Source organism: Acanthisitta chloris, unplaced genomic scaffold, assembly GCF_000695815.1.
Source record: "Acanthisitta chloris isolate BGI_N310 unplaced genomic scaffold, ASM69581v1 scaffold8040, whole genome shotgun sequence".
In the NCBI taxonomy this organism is placed as follows: domain Eukaryota; kingdom Metazoa; phylum Chordata; class Aves; order Passeriformes; family Acanthisittidae; genus Acanthisitta; species Acanthisitta chloris.
Genome location: NW_008649907.1, coordinates 186,930 through 204,196, shown reverse-complemented (window position 1 = coordinate 204,196; position 17,267 = coordinate 186,930). Strand labels below are relative to the sequence as shown.

At 37.8% G+C, this 17,267-nt stretch overlaps 1 protein-coding gene across 2 annotated transcripts in view; it reads right to left on the bottom strand.

Moving 5' to 3' along the window:
- The window catches only part of SOX6 (SRY (sex determining region Y)-box 6), a 230,192-nt gene that overhangs the window by 89,243 nt on the left and 123,682 nt on the right, over positions 1-17,267 (bottom strand). For both annotated transcript variants that reach the window (XM_009077468.1, XM_009077536.1), the window contains exon 6: positions 6,663-6,783. In XM_009077468.1, coding sequence (XP_009075716.1) covers positions 6,663-6,783 — 121 coding nt within the window. The remainder of the gene's footprint in view (positions 1-6,662; positions 6,784-17,267) is intronic.

Below are 17,267 nucleotides of genomic sequence, written 5' to 3'. Positions count from 1 at the left end.
CTCTCACACACACACACACACACACACACACACACACACACACACACACACACACACACACACAGAGTTTTTGGGTTCACAGTTAATGTATAGTATCTTCACCACACCCTGTAGTGTTCTCTCCATCACCTGCTGGATACAGTTCTTACTTTTCTTACAGAAAAAAAGAATTTAATCATTATGCCATTTATTTATTATTAAAACACAATACTGTCCCTTTCCCTCTTCATTTTAATGTGTTAAATGATGGCTAAATCCTGGTATGTTAGCAGCATCTCTGTGCTGAGAAGAAAAATTAATACTCATTCAGCTCTGGAGTAGTTTGCTGACACCAAGCAGTAAAAGCAGAGCAAAGGTACTTGAAAAAGAATTTAATCATTATGCCATTTATTTATTATTAAAACACAATACTGTCCCTTTCCCTCTTCATTTTAATGTGTTAAATGATGGCTAAATCCTGGTATGTTAGCAGCATCTCTGTGCTGAGAAGAAAAATTAATACTCATTCAGCTCTGGAGTAGTTTGCTGACACCAAGCAGTAAAAGCAGAGCAAAGGTACTTGTTCCTCCCCTGACTGAGCACGCATATGCTCTGGTTTTAATTTTTAATTACAGAGGTACATATTTCCTCTCATTTTCTCAGTGCAAGAATGGATTAAGAAGGTTCTCCATAGCTGTCTTGGCAATAAATCAGTCAAGGTATTGTAGCAAATTTTTTCTAATTTGTTGCTCGATCTGGAATGCTTGCGTGAGGAGCCATTCTTTTAAATTTGTACAAAAGGCAGCAGAACATGTTCAAACAGGTCTGCTTCAGGTACTGCTGTGTGCTGGCCTTTGATAACCAAGAGTGAGAAGAATCCTGGAAGAAGAAAATCTGTCATGTTTTGCAAACTGATCTTTTCAATCTCTTTGCTGTGCTGATTGTCTATTTACATTTGGCTGCTGTTGTTTATATATAAATTGGTGTTTACAAGGCATGGTAAAGTATGCCAGACTTCTGTTTTGTTTGTCAGGTTGAGCAACATTTCCAAATGAATAAAAGCAGTGAGCAATTGTGCTGTGCTATTCTACATAGAAATAATGCAAATGTTTCTTTTTGTCTTGGATGGAGGGATGAAGCTTAGAGGACTTAATTTACAGGATGTATAGATTTACCTTCAAGGCTTTGTGAGCTGTGAGGAAAGAAGGAGGTCTGGATTTTGTGAGACCCAGGGCAGGGGGAAGGTGTTGCTTTATTACCTGTCTTTCCTAAAACACAATTGTAAGACTAGCTGACTCTCCTCATCTGAGTTACAAAGTTCTTGGTTTGATGGTGTTTTCCCCATTTCAGAATTGAAACTTAAAATCTATCTCTTCACACATGGAACTCAAAGTGCTGCTTGCACAGTCTCCATGTGTACTCACAGAATGAGAGGAAACAGAGTTGGAAGAGCTGTAAAAGATCACCAATTCCAGGGCCCTACCCTTCTAGGCATAATGAACAGACCAAGGAAAGTGTACCTTTCCTCAGGGTGCTGTCAGGATATGGCAAGGATACAGTATTCCCATAGGGGGCATGTGTTTTGCTTGTACAGAACCATCAGGATTGAGGAAGATGTTAATGGAGGTAACTGGCTAAGGGAATACTATGGAACATCTCCCCTGTCCAATGATCCTACTTCAGTTATGCCTTTGTTCGATGTAGGGTTTGCTGCAACTCTGCCTTATTGCCATGTTCATGTTCCAGCAAAATCAATTTCCCCCACAATTGTCTGTCTGTGGGTGATGTTTGCAAAATTATGAGACTTGGACATTTCAGTGCAAAATCCCAGCTGACAATATCCAGCTGCCTACTACCACTTCCAGCTTTTCCCTCAACATTTAGGAGTGAGGCACATATGGAATGCTGCAACAAATCCTGAGGTTACAAATTCCTTGTTCCAACCAGTAAAACCCAACAGGGAACACGTGACAGGCTTTAACTCAGTCCCAGGGAATTTCCATTAGAAACAAGACTCATGCAGCACCTCTGCCATGCAAAGATACATGGCCAACTCAGTACACAGTTGATTTGGTTGCACATTCTGTCCTCACCTGGCAAGGGGTACAGCAGCCTCCTGAAAATAGAGTACTGAGCTATGTTAAATCTAAACCACCTCACAGCTTTGTGAAACACTTCTGAAAGGCCTGTTCCAAATGGAAACTGCAATGACAGATATCAGTGAAACCCAGCACTTATAAGATGATGTCACTTATGCGGATTAGCAACAGTAATCAAGGAGTTTAATTAGTTTGATGACAAATACTTCACAGTATTGGAATGTTCTGAGGTCCAGCCCAATGACAATAAGCCTGACAGTTTTGTTTGTCATGCTTTATCTAATATTACTTTCATTGATTTCAAAGAATTGATTTGCCCCAGTGCAAGCAGAAACAGAACCAGGCCAAAATGTTGGCTCTGTTTCTCACTATTTCTGCCACCAGCCTAGGAAAACAGTCTCCATTTTCACATTGTATTTGCTGCGTAGCAAAATCTCTTGTAAGCTGTTTTTGTGTATAAAGCTGAACGACCTAGGAAGGCAGACAGGAGTTATTTCTTAGTCATTCTAATAATGATCTTTATATAATTTTTGTACGAAATATGAAAAAATGCTTCGAAAATACACTGCAGCATGCCACTCAACAAACCTTTTTAAATAGAAGTTTATTCTTCTCAATGTGTCTATTTTCAATAATCTTTTTCAGAGATACTTTCAAGATGTGGTAAAGAATTGATATAATACAAATATTTACAGAAGATTATCAACCAAAAGTGATCATACATTTTCAAATCACATGCAGCCAGCATGGAGATCAGCCCTCCCACTTTCTCTAGCAACCCATAGGTCTGTTTGAGCTCTTCTCAAAGTATGGTCTGGCTCCTGCCCAGCATTTCTCCATATCTCTACTCTGTCGTCATCCCACTTCCCTATTCACTCTTAGCCATAAAACTGAAAGGAAGTAATACTTTAGTCAGTGCAAGCTGGAGGAGGGAACTGTCTTCCTCCTTATCCCATTCACTGTCTTCTCCTCTCGACCCAGGGCACTAATGGGGACACACTAATCTCATTCAAGGGTACTCCAGCCCACTGAGTTTTCCTGGATGCATGTGGTTGGTTAAATGAAGGGAAATTCACACTGGGAGTGGAGGTATAATGGTACCTATGTTATCCACCAGTTCCAAGCAGTAAGTATAGTGGTCACAGTCAGAAAGCCAGCACAGTTGCTTTGCTGTACTTGGAATGCAAAATAATTCTATTAACTGTGTAGCATCTCTGGGCAAGTATTAGCTTCCTAACAGCTGCCACTCTCAGTTTCCCACTGGAATAAGTGGCAACCCCCTCAACCAGGTACTCTACGAGCCTTGTCAAGCGCCTGCAGGTCAATAGTCACAACAGTCATTTGAGATGCACAGCGCCCTAAAGTTTTAATTAATCCGGTATACAGTATAAATACTGAAATATGTATAAAAAATTAATTAGGTGGTCTATGCAGCTCTGATTTCTCAATTAGTACTTACCATGCCGGAAAATTATATTACATGACTTTGAGATACATAAGGAAGCATGGGACTTTGGGGATTTTTTTCTAATGTAATTATTACTTGTCATCAGCACTTGCTAACTTTGGCCTGTTTCACCTCCTAGAGCTCCAAAATATGGTGCGGGGGGCGGGGGAGGGCTACAGTCATCTCAGTGTTATAGATTCTGCCAGGAAGTAGGAAATTCTCTCCTGCCAGGCTTTATCACAGCTGTATATCAGCAAGACCTCGAGTTTTCTGTTCATAATGATGTTCTGAGCTCAGAAGCTCATGAGCAACTAAGGTATGTGCTGGAAGGGCCTCAGAACCTAATAAATTCTCCTCTCTTGTAGAGGACCTTCCATTGAGGGTTTGAACTAGTGTGTTTTGTTAAGGAATATTATTTTATTACTTCAAGGCATAGAGTTTATGTGCAGATTTGCAACAGTACTCAGTAACTGTTAACATCGCATTGAACTAAACAGCCGTGAAATTGGTTCCCACTTAGCCCATGAAGATATATCTGCATGGACATATGCATGTGATCATACTGCTGCTTGTACACCAGGGCAGGACTTCACATCCTGGCTGTCCTGATACACCACTTCCACTTTGAGCTGGCTTCTATCTAGCCCATTTTGTAGGCAAAGCAAATTAAGTGACTGTGCACACATTATTTGATGTTCCCTAAATGACACAGTCAGTTTCAAAAGTCCTCAGTTCCCACTACTCCTATTATTGAAATACCTCTCACCGTATTTTCTGAATGTCGAGGAAAACTGGCAGGGTCAAAACTCAGTCTTGCCTGCATCAAACTGCAGTAAAATGAAATAGAAACTAAACAGGCAACCTAAGAGAAAATGTAAAGTGCCTGATGGGTTAATACATCTACTGTCTTCCCTCAGAAGCATAAGCAAGTCTAAACTGACAGTTCTAGAGGTGAAAGTTTCATTTCTCACAGAAGTAGAAGAGTACAGGTAGTAGCAGTCAAGTTCATAAATATTCCTCAGAAATGACTTTGAAGAACCCTCTCTATGAAAGAGTATAGCTTAATCTCCCATTTCATTAATTCCTTAACTACTGTGCAGAGTGCCAAAAATAGGAATTAATCAATACCAAGTGTAGTTATGGCTTTTTTTTTTTAACATGATGTCTCTCTGACAGAAGCTACTGACCTGCCCAGCTACTTTTGCCTCACATACTGTAGAATTTTATAAATATATTATAAATATTCTCATTTCTTTAAGGCCACTACATATAATCAGATCATTGTGACTTCTGGTCTTTACTAGCATCATCTGGATCTAAACCACTAACATACGAATAAACAGCTTATCTGTATTCTGAGATATCTATGCCTTGGTTTCGGTATGCACTTCATTCTTCTAACATTTGTTATACATCTCTCTTTCTGCATTCTGACAAGTTAAAAAGTGCCCTAAAGCTGTATCACCTCCTGTTAGGAAGTCAAACGATAAAGTTAAAACAGTATAAGCTTGATAAAGTGTTAGGATAGGTATAAGGAACACTTTAGAATAAGTGCAGAAATTTGTTCATGTGCAGGGAAACATGCTGGTACTTTTCTTCCTGAGTCATTATTGTACCATGAAGCCTACAGAGCCAAAATTAACACAACATAATTTAACATAACACCTTTCAGGGGGCAGCACAACCAACAGTTTAGTCATTAATAGCTGCTGTTCAGAAAGCATCTCAGATTAAAATGGGAAAAGCAAGGAAAGCATGTGCTCTCTCTTGTCTGTGAGAAGAAAGATATTAGCCAGGGTGTTGTAGACAATTTTCACAACTGGCAGCTCTTTGTCTTTGGAGACAAAATATTCTCTACTTTGGTCCTCAACTGCTGTGAGGTAGCAATGTGTGTGAATAACCATCACCCTGTGCCATCTAGAGCTATCTGTAGTTTTCAGAGCTCCAGTAACTAGTTCCTGCATACAGTGCACTGTTTTGTCAAACTGGAAAAAAACCTCTGGGATTTCTAAATCTGAAAATAAGATAATAACAGGACAAAGATTCTGTGTTTAAAGAGGAACCTCTCTAGACTAAAGAGAGAAGAGAGTGGGACAGATGGCAACACTTGTTGAAATCCTGCTTGGCCTCACTTCATCTAATATTAAGTAAACTTGCTAGAAAAGATTTTAGGTTCAACCTGGCTTTTAATTAGTATGCTGTTTATATCATCTATTATGAGGCTTTACTTTGGAATTGACCCTGTTCCTGCTGCAGTCAACAGCAAATGCACGACTAACATTAGTGCAAGCAGGATCAATGTTTTACTTTGTACATTTCATATTTAATGAATAAAAAAGAATATGGTATTTATGATTTGTAGCCATTAGTTATCAGGTTAATATGCTAAAGGCAGCATGACAGGGAATACTATTAATGAGCAAAATAAGGTTGCTGCTTCTGGACTGAGGTCACTTACAAAGAATGTACAAATGAAAATAAGGTTGACTTTTATTTACTTAACTATCTTCCTACATTGAATTCCTTTGGCAAAGTGTCTTTAAACATTTAAAGCCCTGTTTACAAGGAGGCTCTGAAAGTAGCTTCAAACCATTATATCCCTAATTGAATTCCCCAGGAGTCCTGTAAACTCGGAGGAAAAAAAGAAAGAAATCATAACATTTGCTAAATCATCTCAAAACATATTTCACTGCAAGGTTATGTGACCTGTTATGAGTCTGAAAGATGACTGGAATTGAACTACTGAAACCTTTTATTAACCAGATTGAAATCAAACAAAAGAGTAAGAATTTTGACACAAAAGATAAATATACTGAAGATAACAGAATTAATTAAAGATATGAAGCTTTTGTATAATGACATAGGGAAGACCAGATGAAAATTACTAGGCAAGTGGGTCAATATATTTAAAGCACATGATTTTGTGGGAAATGAAGACTAAAAAAGTCATGATGTTCAATAACCAATAGTCCATCTACCTCCTTCAATCTAGAAGATTTATTTTCAAGTAGAGTTGCAAAAGCTCCTCATAATTCCCAGCCAGCTAATCTTGTGTATCATCTAGATGAGACAGATCACAGAAGAGGCTGAGTTAATGTCTAAAAATTTTAAACAGCTTCACACCCCTACCAGCTTACCTGGCTTGTAAGTTATTCCTGGGGGGAAGAGGAATCCCTGCTGGGCTGCAGCAGCCGCTGCCAGCGTCCGCTGGTCGTGTGGAAAAATTGGGATCATGAGCGGAGGCATGTGACCCTGAACCTGCTAAACAGAAGAGAGCCTCTGATCAGAAATAGCACAAATTTGTCTTGACAGGTATTTCTCTAGTACTGATAGTGTTCTTGTGTTCACACAGTCCCACAGAACCTTCACCTTAATGCAATCCCTGCCAACTTCACATTATCACATCAAAGTCCTCACTAACATTGTTTTCCCTCAGTGTCAAAGGTATAACAGCCTCAGTGAACTGCACGTTTTCCTACTTCTTCCTGGTTCTCAATTTTAATTTTTTTTTAATTAACATTGCCTGTCCTGGCACAAGGTAAAAAGGTACAAAACATACCATAGGTTCTTTAAAAAGTAGAGTGATACATCTTTCCATTAATTTTTCACAAGTTTTCTCATCTTTAGTTACAGATAGCAGGGTGACAAGCATTTAGAAGTAACCTAACACTCCAGTAGCTACTTTGATGTTCAAATTTTAGTAACCTTAGGGTAATTTTAATTCTGTGATCATAGAACAATGTACTGTTCATATATATACCAAGAACTCAGGTACGTTATTTCAAAATCTCACCACAGTACTAAATAGTCTCCTCGTCAACACCCCAACTCTTAAGATTTAAGGCTCCAACATCTTGGTTCCCAAATAAACTAACAACCTGTGCCATACACACCTTATTATAACATATGAATCATTTGTCTGTCTAAGCAGTTTTATAGCTTTACGCACTATCATGTAGCTTGGCTAATTATGGAGGTGCATTCAGATACCATTTCAGAATAAAACCTACTATAACAAATTTAATTTGACTTTAATAAGAGTATCAAAAGAAACACAAATATGCAAAAGGAAAAAAATCTCCACCTTCTGCCAGCATCTATATTCAACATAGAGAAAATGAGAGATGTGATAAAATCATGCCAGTTGAGTCCACATGTTAATTTCCTTAGTTCCTTAATTTATGCTACCTGTGTTTCAGAGACAGTGGCTAGGATCACAAAGAGTTCTTATCCATCATTCCTTAACCCCAGAAGTACCCAAGGGTTTGACTATGGTTTTTCTGATTAGTAGTTAAGCAAATATATAATGGTTTATATATATCAAACCTAATAAATGTAGGAAGAAATTGGGGTTTTAGGCAGAAAAAAATATTTTCCCCCTCATCCTACCGTAAATCGGTGGCATTAAATACCATTAAAAAGTTAAAGTACACTTCAAGCAATTTTTTTTCATTCAATTCCTAAAAAACATTTTTGGTCAAATCCCATATGTTGACCTATGACATTGTTTAAATAGTGCCAAATTTTCTTGTCATATCCCCATTACTTTCACAACCATTGATGCAGTGCAGAAATGCTACTGTGTGTGTCTATGAGGGTTAATTTACCAACAACTCTTCTCTTGGGAAAGCCTTAAGATGTAGGTTAATAAAGGTCAAGCAAAAAAATAAACACTTTACAGTATTTTTTTGAATCCATTCCTCAGGAAAATCAACTTATAATAAAAAAGTCTTTGTGCAATTACTGCTATGGCACTGGGGCGTGAAAGAAACTAGCTTTGAGCAGCTATTTTTCTCATTTTAGCTGAGGTAAGCCTGGCTGTGTGTTTTAGGTTATGAGTTAAACTTGGTCAGATTGGAATTGATCCCCATGTGCCCAGCACAGGCATTTACCTCTGATAAAATGGTGCTGGTTTTGCTACATAGTGTTCCCATACACTGGTTCTGCAGGAGTACAGCAAATGAAAACCACAGGCTTGGCCTGTTACAAGCAACCATATTGTAAAAAATACAATACAACAAAATTTATAATAATTTTCAGTATGTACTAACTACTATCTAATCAAATGGAGCTAAAGCTTAAGAAATATACCACACACATAAAGTATTTCCATGTGGAAAATCCTACAGTGGTTATACCCTGATGCAATCCTGTAGATTTGGATCCACTCGTCTGTATGTGAACACTCTTTGAACTCTCAAATAAAAGCAATTCTGCAATTGTGAAGAATTACCATTTCATGTTCAGGCTATCTGCTATTCTTCCCACTCAGAATTCAGGATCAGGTCTTCAGTCTATATAAATCAACATAACTTTGACTAAAGGTGGCTTACATTTAGGCTGTAAGTTTGTATTCACACTTAAGAGAGTTACTCAGACTGAAAAAAAGCCCAAACTGAATGGCAACCATTCGCTCCCATGTGTCTTCCCTCTGGCATATATTAAATACTATTCTTAGGTAAATGTTGGTACCACTCAGAATTATTATATAGATAGGTGTCCATTTTTAGCACAGGACAACTGAAAAGCAGAAATAAGCATTAAAAAGGAAGAGAATGCACAAGTATCACTGATCACAGAATCATTAAATATATCAAATGAATGCAAAAAATCCAATAAACTCCCTAATTTTTGACAATTTCTTTTCCTGAGAATTTTATTCATATAATGATTATTTTGATTTTACTGAGGGGGAAGACATTGGGAGGAGGGGCTGATTGGTGTACTTCATAAAATCGGCTACATTCCCAGAAATTTTAATTGCTGAGATGTTCCTCAGGTCTTTCTGAAAACCAAGATGGTACCAGATGCCCAAGAAACACTCTGACTGTCTCTTCTCATTCGTAAAAATTGCGTATTTTTGGACCAGCACTTTCCCTTTTTGTCTCCTCCGCGCTAAGTCGTTGATGATGCCATTTTTTGCCATCTGCCCCAGAGCTTCATTAAAGATACATGAATGGACTAACTGGGCTGCTATCTTGTGAGGAACAGGTGCTATTGTTTGTCCCCAAAGACTTGCACTAAAGATCTCACTCAGAATACTTGAGAAAGAGCATCTGCAGCAGTCAGTCAGAGAGTAACTTGGCAGAGCCCGTACTACAGGCTAATATGCAAACAGAGACACTCAGGGGGACTCATTTTCTCTTTCATGAAGATTTTTTTTGTGTGTGATGAGTAGTAAATGTTTGGTTTTGAACAATTCTACCGGTCTATATTTTTAACTGAACTGTACAGACCCTGGAAGAAGCCTGAATATATTATTTCCAAAATTCAGTTCTGCTACTTCAAGTACATTCATCTCTTACATAAAGCTACCTCATTAAATTAGTCTTTGTTTCTATACAACAAGCTCAGGTTTAACTGTGTAAAACATGAAAATCCACCAAGATTAGGGAACTCTTAAAAGGTAGTGTACCATTCCTTTAATATCCAATCACAACTCTGGCAGCCCTTGGGAACTGATTACAGCACTTCCTTGCCTGAGATCTAAGTCAGGAAGCAACTTTAGAGCAAATCAGCCCTGATTAGTTCAAGAAGCAGCTTCCAGTTTGATTCTCCCTGAAATAATAAAAGTTGGTGGCCTGTTTGATAAGCTGGGCAAATCTGCAGTGCTTTGTCCCACAGTAATGTGAATGCTAATCTCAGAAGTCAGCTGAACAATCCTCCTTGTTAAAAAGTCATTGATGGTTAGTGTTGTGCATGGAAAATGTATGCCAAAGTGATATGCCATACAAAAATAATGCTTTGATTTAAAATGACCTGCCTCTTTTGGATAAGGAGCACAGCATATTGAGTGAGACTGAGGAAGATTCCACCTTTAAAAAACAAAGCTGCCTCTACAAGAAACACAAAAACACAGCTCACATATTTCTGCTTAGCTGTGAGCATCACAAGTTTCAAGAGAAGTAAATTCCACCCTATAATGGCAGATGAATTCCTCTTCCTTTAGAAAATCAAACTGCAAGTTGCCTTACTCTGCACAGGTTACTTCAGCAAAGGGCAGAATTAAGTGCCATCTTTTTCAGAGATAGTAAGCATAATCTTTTTAATATTTGATCCCTTCTTCAGAGCTTTTTTTTCTTAAATTACATCCAGTGTGATAGGCTAAATATGCTTTAATTGCCTAGAATAATCCAACATTGCTACTTAAAACCATTGCCCCCCAGTTTGTCCACTAATAAAATCTCTGGAACCTGCATTCAACTTGTAGAAACCTTGAGATTTGTATTGAATCAAACAGACTATTCCAACATAACTTAGCCAAGAAAACAATCTTTGAATTTACTGATTTGTCTTTTTTTTCTTTAGTATGGGATGTACAGAACCTTTGCTGTGATGTTGCAGCCTCTGTGAGAACTTAAGACATTCACAGGGAGGTTTACACTTTTCATAGTTAAAGTTTGAATTCTACCTGAGACTTTGTAACTTCTTGAGAAACTGGTACACCTAGACTACAGCCATCACTGAGCTTTGAAATTCTATAGCAAAAATGTGCTTGAAATTTTCTAATCTCTCATTTAGAAACTACAGTGTAATAGAAGAGATTTCCAGGTAATGGCAGTAAGAATGTGCATTTTCAGAGTGCTCAAAATATGTGTTTATATGACAGAAGATAGCACCTATAACTGATAGCTCAACAGGTTACATTTTAGGTTGATTCATTTTAGAAATCTTAATGGCACTGTAAGCAGTGCTTGTGGTCCCAGGTTTTAAATACTCTGTATATTATATGTATTTACCTCATCTATATTTTAAATAGCCTGTATACACACTACATGGCACTATTCTTGTGTCTCTATTAGATTTTGTTTATTTATTTCAATAACTAGTGTTGGGCTTTATTTTTTTTATAGGAGAAGAAATAAAAGCTTAGATACACTGAATTTTATTTTGATTAGGTGATTTTTTGGTGACACTGCAAGAAAGCAAGCAGTGTGTTGCACAAAGAAGTAAGGACTTCTTTTATGAAAACTTCTATATATGAAAGTCAGTGGGATGATGTAAATGTTTCAAAGCATCTTTATGCTGAGATTTGTGCAGGTTTGAGCCCAAATCTTCTCCTCAGCTCTGCCAATGTTGCAATGAACTCTTGCCATCATGAGCCCTTTTATAGTCCCAAAAATGATGTATTTTAAAAACTGCAGAAGAATTGTACTGGGGAAAAAAAAAGAAAAATGTCTCTTTGGGTATAGTTGAATGGTCTGGCTGTTTTATTTGTGCTGTTCTGATGAAGCAAAGCAACTGTAAGGCTGAGTTAACTGGTCAGTTCAACTTGCCTACTTAGTGTGCAAGTGTGGCTGGGCCTTTTGTTCTGGGCTCAGAAATGTGAGTGATAAACTCCTCATGCTTTGAGTTAATGGCCATCAATGCCCAACATTCTCTAACGTAAAGATAATACTTGAGAGGGGACCCAAATGCTTAAGTGAGAAATCCCCTCTGGCAAATAATCCCATGGAAGCACCTCTGACTCTGCATGAGGAGGAATGGCAGTTGGAGAAAGGTGGACTCCAGCAGACCCAAAGTGATCACTCAGTCAACTGAGTCATAGCTGAGACACTGAAAATTGTGTCAACATAGCTTCCACATTGAAAATTATTCAGAGACTACTTTATGCTCCTGTTAGCAATATAGAATCACTGGAGTTCTATCTATATAGGGAGGTATATTATGTTCTAATTTATCTGCCATCTAATTATCTACAGTCTAATTGAAAAATATTTCCTCTCAGTGAAAGTACATGAGCCACAAAGAAAATGTCTGCCAATGAGATCCCAGGGGACGTGTTGGCAAATAAACTGTAAAAAAGATACCATAGACTTGCAAAGTGAGAACATTTCATATGGGAAATACTATGGAAAAAAATATGTAGCCCACTATTGAATTTGTAAAGGGATTGTAACTGCTATTTTCTTTCTTTTCCCCTATCATTTTTTTGCCATTTGTCCAATGCATCAGCATGATTTGGAGATTTAAGTCTACTGCAGTGGCCACAACATTAATGTGAAAATTGCAACCATGATCATAGAGCGAAACAGAGCATCCCTTTTTTTTCCTCCCCACTTTGAAACTTTAAATGAAATAAACTTAAATTCCATCTACTGGGAAATAAAGAAGGGAAAAACAGAAAAATACTACCAACCACACTGAAAACAGTATAGTTTTAAACACTGGATCTCATTCCATTTCTATTAGCTTCTCATTGTGTTGCCCTGTTTTTATCTAGCTCCTTGACTACCTGGAAATACAGAATTCAACTAAAGATGATCTCATGAAGTTAAGAGTATGATAAATGGTAATTAAATCTATTTAAATTGTCTGTATTTTAAGAAACTCTCACTAGGAGGGATGGAGAACATCTCTGCTATGGAGAAATAAATAAAACATGTTATGCAAAAGTGAATTTATAGTTCATTTGGAATTAGAGATCTACCACCTTTTCAATCCATACAAATGCATAATCTTGTCAATTAAATATTATTGTTAAGGTCTAGTAGTATGTTAAAATCACTTTAAAGTGCAACTAAGGAAAATTCATGTGTGTTTATTACTCCTTAAGGGTCTATTAGTGGGTATTTTATTCAGATTTGTGTTGTAAAATCTGCATAAACTCAGCATATTGTTATCCCCATGTGTGCATTTGTTTGGTTAAAGCATAACAGCAAATCTCTATTACTGCAACTTCTGGAAAAGTCAAGAGAACTAAAACAGTCCTAATTTTAATCAGATACAAACAGTTATCTCTACAGAAGTGAAGAGTTGACTATTATGCAAATTGTCACAGCTAGTGGTCACCAAGCCATCACAGAAGACTGAGCAAGTCAATTATTTCAGATCTTTCCAAAGACTAGTGAAGATGTATGTTTCTCATTTGCACCTTGTCTTATTCATGTCAAAATAAGAAAAATATTGCAGCCTAATGATACTTGTTGATATTTTATACACGGAAGCTCCATTACTTCAGCGCAAATCTAAATATAAATTATGTTAGAAATTCCTTATTAGCTTCTGTTTTTATGGCGATATCAAAATGTGCAAGATTTTTGGAGTACACCTGAATTTCCTGTTGATGGAAAAATTTAAAGCAAGAGAGTCTTTAAATTTGCATTTCGTATTGATACTTTCAGGAGAGTTTCTCCCCCCACATCCTTTCAAGACAGAGTTCTGTTTTTAATACTAGCCATCACTAGGTATTAGCATGAAACTAATTTCTTCAATGTACAGATTAACAAATCTGAAGCATTTTCTTTCACTTTAAAGAGTACCTGCAGCTGAAGTGGGAATGAAAACAGAAACATCTTTCAGTACCTCCTTCTGCCCTATAGAGGTAAGATAGTACAACAAAAGAACAGGATTGTGTTTTTTTCTATTACATTCAACAAACACAGGATATATTTGAAATTCAGGGGAGCAATGATAAAAACAGGAGTTCTGCTATTTCCTTCACTATGGGAAAAAAAAATTTTTGAGCAACATACTGTTTTTAAAGCCTTCTATATTTTCACTGATACGCCAGGATTTGTAACTGTATTCCAGTGTAACTATATAAGCACTTAGAGCTTTTACATACTTTACAATTATTACTAAATTCAAACTCAAAGACCCATTCAGAGGACAGTATCACATCTACAGTTTACACAGGAGGACACTCCAAAAGTGACAAAGCATGATGGATAGAAACCAATTCCACTGTAATCTGCTGATGGCAACTTTTACACCTTACTGCCTGGTTGTATCAAGAGCTGCCCAAGGTGCAGAGCTATGGCTAATGAGGGACATGCTCATTTGAAAAATCAGAAGGAGGCAGTTTTTGAGCAGGTACACACCAACACTACACAGCTTAGCACTCCAACACTTGTATAATGGCAGGATACAAGGGTGGAGGTGAGGCACAGGTGCGAAAAGGAGATGCCTTTCCCATCCCATCAAATCCTATGGCTGATTTCTTCTGGTATTTACTTATCTGTGAATTTATTCTTCTTTATTATAGAGACAAGTGTTGCTATTTTTCCTCAAGCCTAAATGCATAATATTCAAGAGACTAGGTCAAAGGCAGTATTCACATCTAGTGAGAATATTCTTGCTCCTGTTTATTTTTGAAAGATATTTAATGCAGAATAGTAACCTAGATAACTTCCAGAAATCACATGGTGTTTATGGAGTGTCTAGATCGAAACACAAAGGGTTATCAAAGGCAATTATGTGGAGAACTAGTTTAATGAGAAAACTCCTGTGTCTAGAGATCAAAGTCAAATCAGAATACTGATTGCATGCAAAAATTAATTTGTTCCATCTCTTCCTAGGATTCCTCAGATTTTGACATGATCTGACCATCTTTACTCAGAAAAGGATCCAAGAAACTGGTGTGTTTTCTCAGTATGACTGAGGTGATTGCCACCACTAGAATATGGTAATTATTGCAGACTTGGGAGTAAGCAGCAGAGAGTTTCTAAACTTCCAGGAACATAGACACAGCCTGTGTGCTTCCTACACCATATCTGTCTCAAATAAATATTGGCTTCTTAACTTTCTATAGCATTTATGATCAATCCCCAAAATATTTTAAAAGAACCAAAACATTAAAAAGGTAAAAGCAGGGGGAAAAAAAGGCAGTGAACATATTTAAAGTGAGCAATGGGTTTTTCTAATCCAACTTTAGGTGTTAAAATTCCAGTCTGAAGACTTAAACCCCATACTTCTGTGCTGCCTTTTCTGCAGAGGATCACGATAGTCGAGAAGGAATGCCAACCTTCCCATTTTCTGGCTTTCCATGATTTGTCAGAACTTCGGTGTCACTTAAGGTGGGCTTTCAGCTTGCAAATAGATCCTCGCCGTGAATCCTATGATCACACTCGGGTTAGAGTGATGCTGGGGTATTTCCTTCAGCTCCTGATGGCAGTGAGTGGGAGAACACAGCAGAGAGCTGTGCCACAGTCCCGTTCCCCTGGCTCCTCTGCAGCCCCAGCGCACTGGATGGAGCTGCTGCGACCAAATGCACAACTACACAGCCTTACTGGGCAATAACAATGGCCCTTTGTCCAGCTGTGGCCGCTTCCCCCTCTGCAGCCAGGCCTTATCTGCTCAGGAAATGCCTGCTTTAACTGACAGGTAGGAGATTAAATCTACAGCTGCCGAAACACAATCTCCGCTCTGTTAGATAGGCTTTCATTGAAAAGCACTACAAACACATAATTTGTTTATGTTGTACCAGCAATCTTTGACAAAGCAGACTGTCTAGCTGAGACAAATGTGGTTAAACCCATTTATTGTATTATTTCTGCTACACAGAACAAGCTCTTAAAACATAGAAACTAGACAAGGCACAAAGCTCTAGCTGTCTCGAGAAATCAAGAATAGATGACTTCTTGTTACACTAGCCCCCTTTACACTGCATAGCATGTTCCCTCCTGGAAGACATCCACTGTGATTTCTTTCTTTTTCTTTTTGCTCTCTCCCCCGCCGCTCCCCCCCTGCTTTTTTTTTTTTTCTATTAAAGAGGGTGGTTCAATGATGTTTATGTTTCCAGGTTTTAAAGTTTCTTTTGTTTTTTCTAGCATCAATAGCTGTAAAATAACTGAGTCGGTCAAAGGACGCCTTCAGATTTAAGAAACAAGGGGATATTTTTGAGAGACTACTTCTCAAAGAAAGAATCATTTTCCAGACACACTGTCTGGTCTTCCTGACTTAATGCATGCTCAAAACAAAGTTTTGCCTGACTAATGAATGCGGGACTGACACCCCCCCACCCCTTCTCTCTCTGTTTTTTAATCATCAATCACCTATTTCTCAAAACATTACTTCATTTCTGTTACACCTTCTGCCTTATTTTAAAATAATATTGCTGGCTGTTTATTTCAAATGAAAGGCACGGGGAACTGATGAATTAAGTGTTTATAAATCTGAGTTTTTAAATTGAAAGCAACCTTTTACATAATGCAAAGGCTTTATAACTTATACCTGTCCTTTAGCCCTCGTTTCTTCTGGCCACGTATTACTCCTAGTAAACTCTCCTACAAGGACTAAATGTACTATATACTGATTATGAGAAGGGTAAAGTTTGTTTCTCAGGAGGAGAGCACTTACTCCAGAGGAGCAAGACAGACTCCCAAGTAGAGAGTGTGGCCCATACCATTCTCTTCTTTCTATATTTAGGACTCCGTTCTCTGCCAATGTGTGTACACATCTCCAATTAATGTTACTGAGAGTCGTGTGCACGTATGACTCATATGTGCTCAGCAACTGGCATATTAAAACATCCCTTCACTCTAGTGAAATTTAATAAATGAGCTTTCCCAGTGTTATTACAACAGATGCTCAATAAGGAAGATCCTGTAAACCACAGAATTGTTGCTCTAATTGTTAATCATAATTAAAAGGAAAAGAAATAGGAAGAGTAGTCAACATCTTAATGTTTTATCATTCGCATTGCATCTATAACCCTCCTGCCTCTCCTGGGGCAATCTCTTAGCTACCCTTTTGCAGCACGTTGGTTTCCACATTATTTTATTTAACCTTAATCACAGCATTCATCTCTGGATTTGAGAGGAAGCTGTAACACAGCTACCATACAAGCTGCCACTCAGAACATTCAGTTTGGCATAAAATTTAAAAAGTATGCAATAAACTGGCTGAATCCATAGGGAATCCCTCAAACAGCATGGATAATGAGGGGAATCCATAACAGACATAAACAAACCCAGAAAGATGTCTGGGGCCAACATCATTATGTAAGATATATGCCCAAG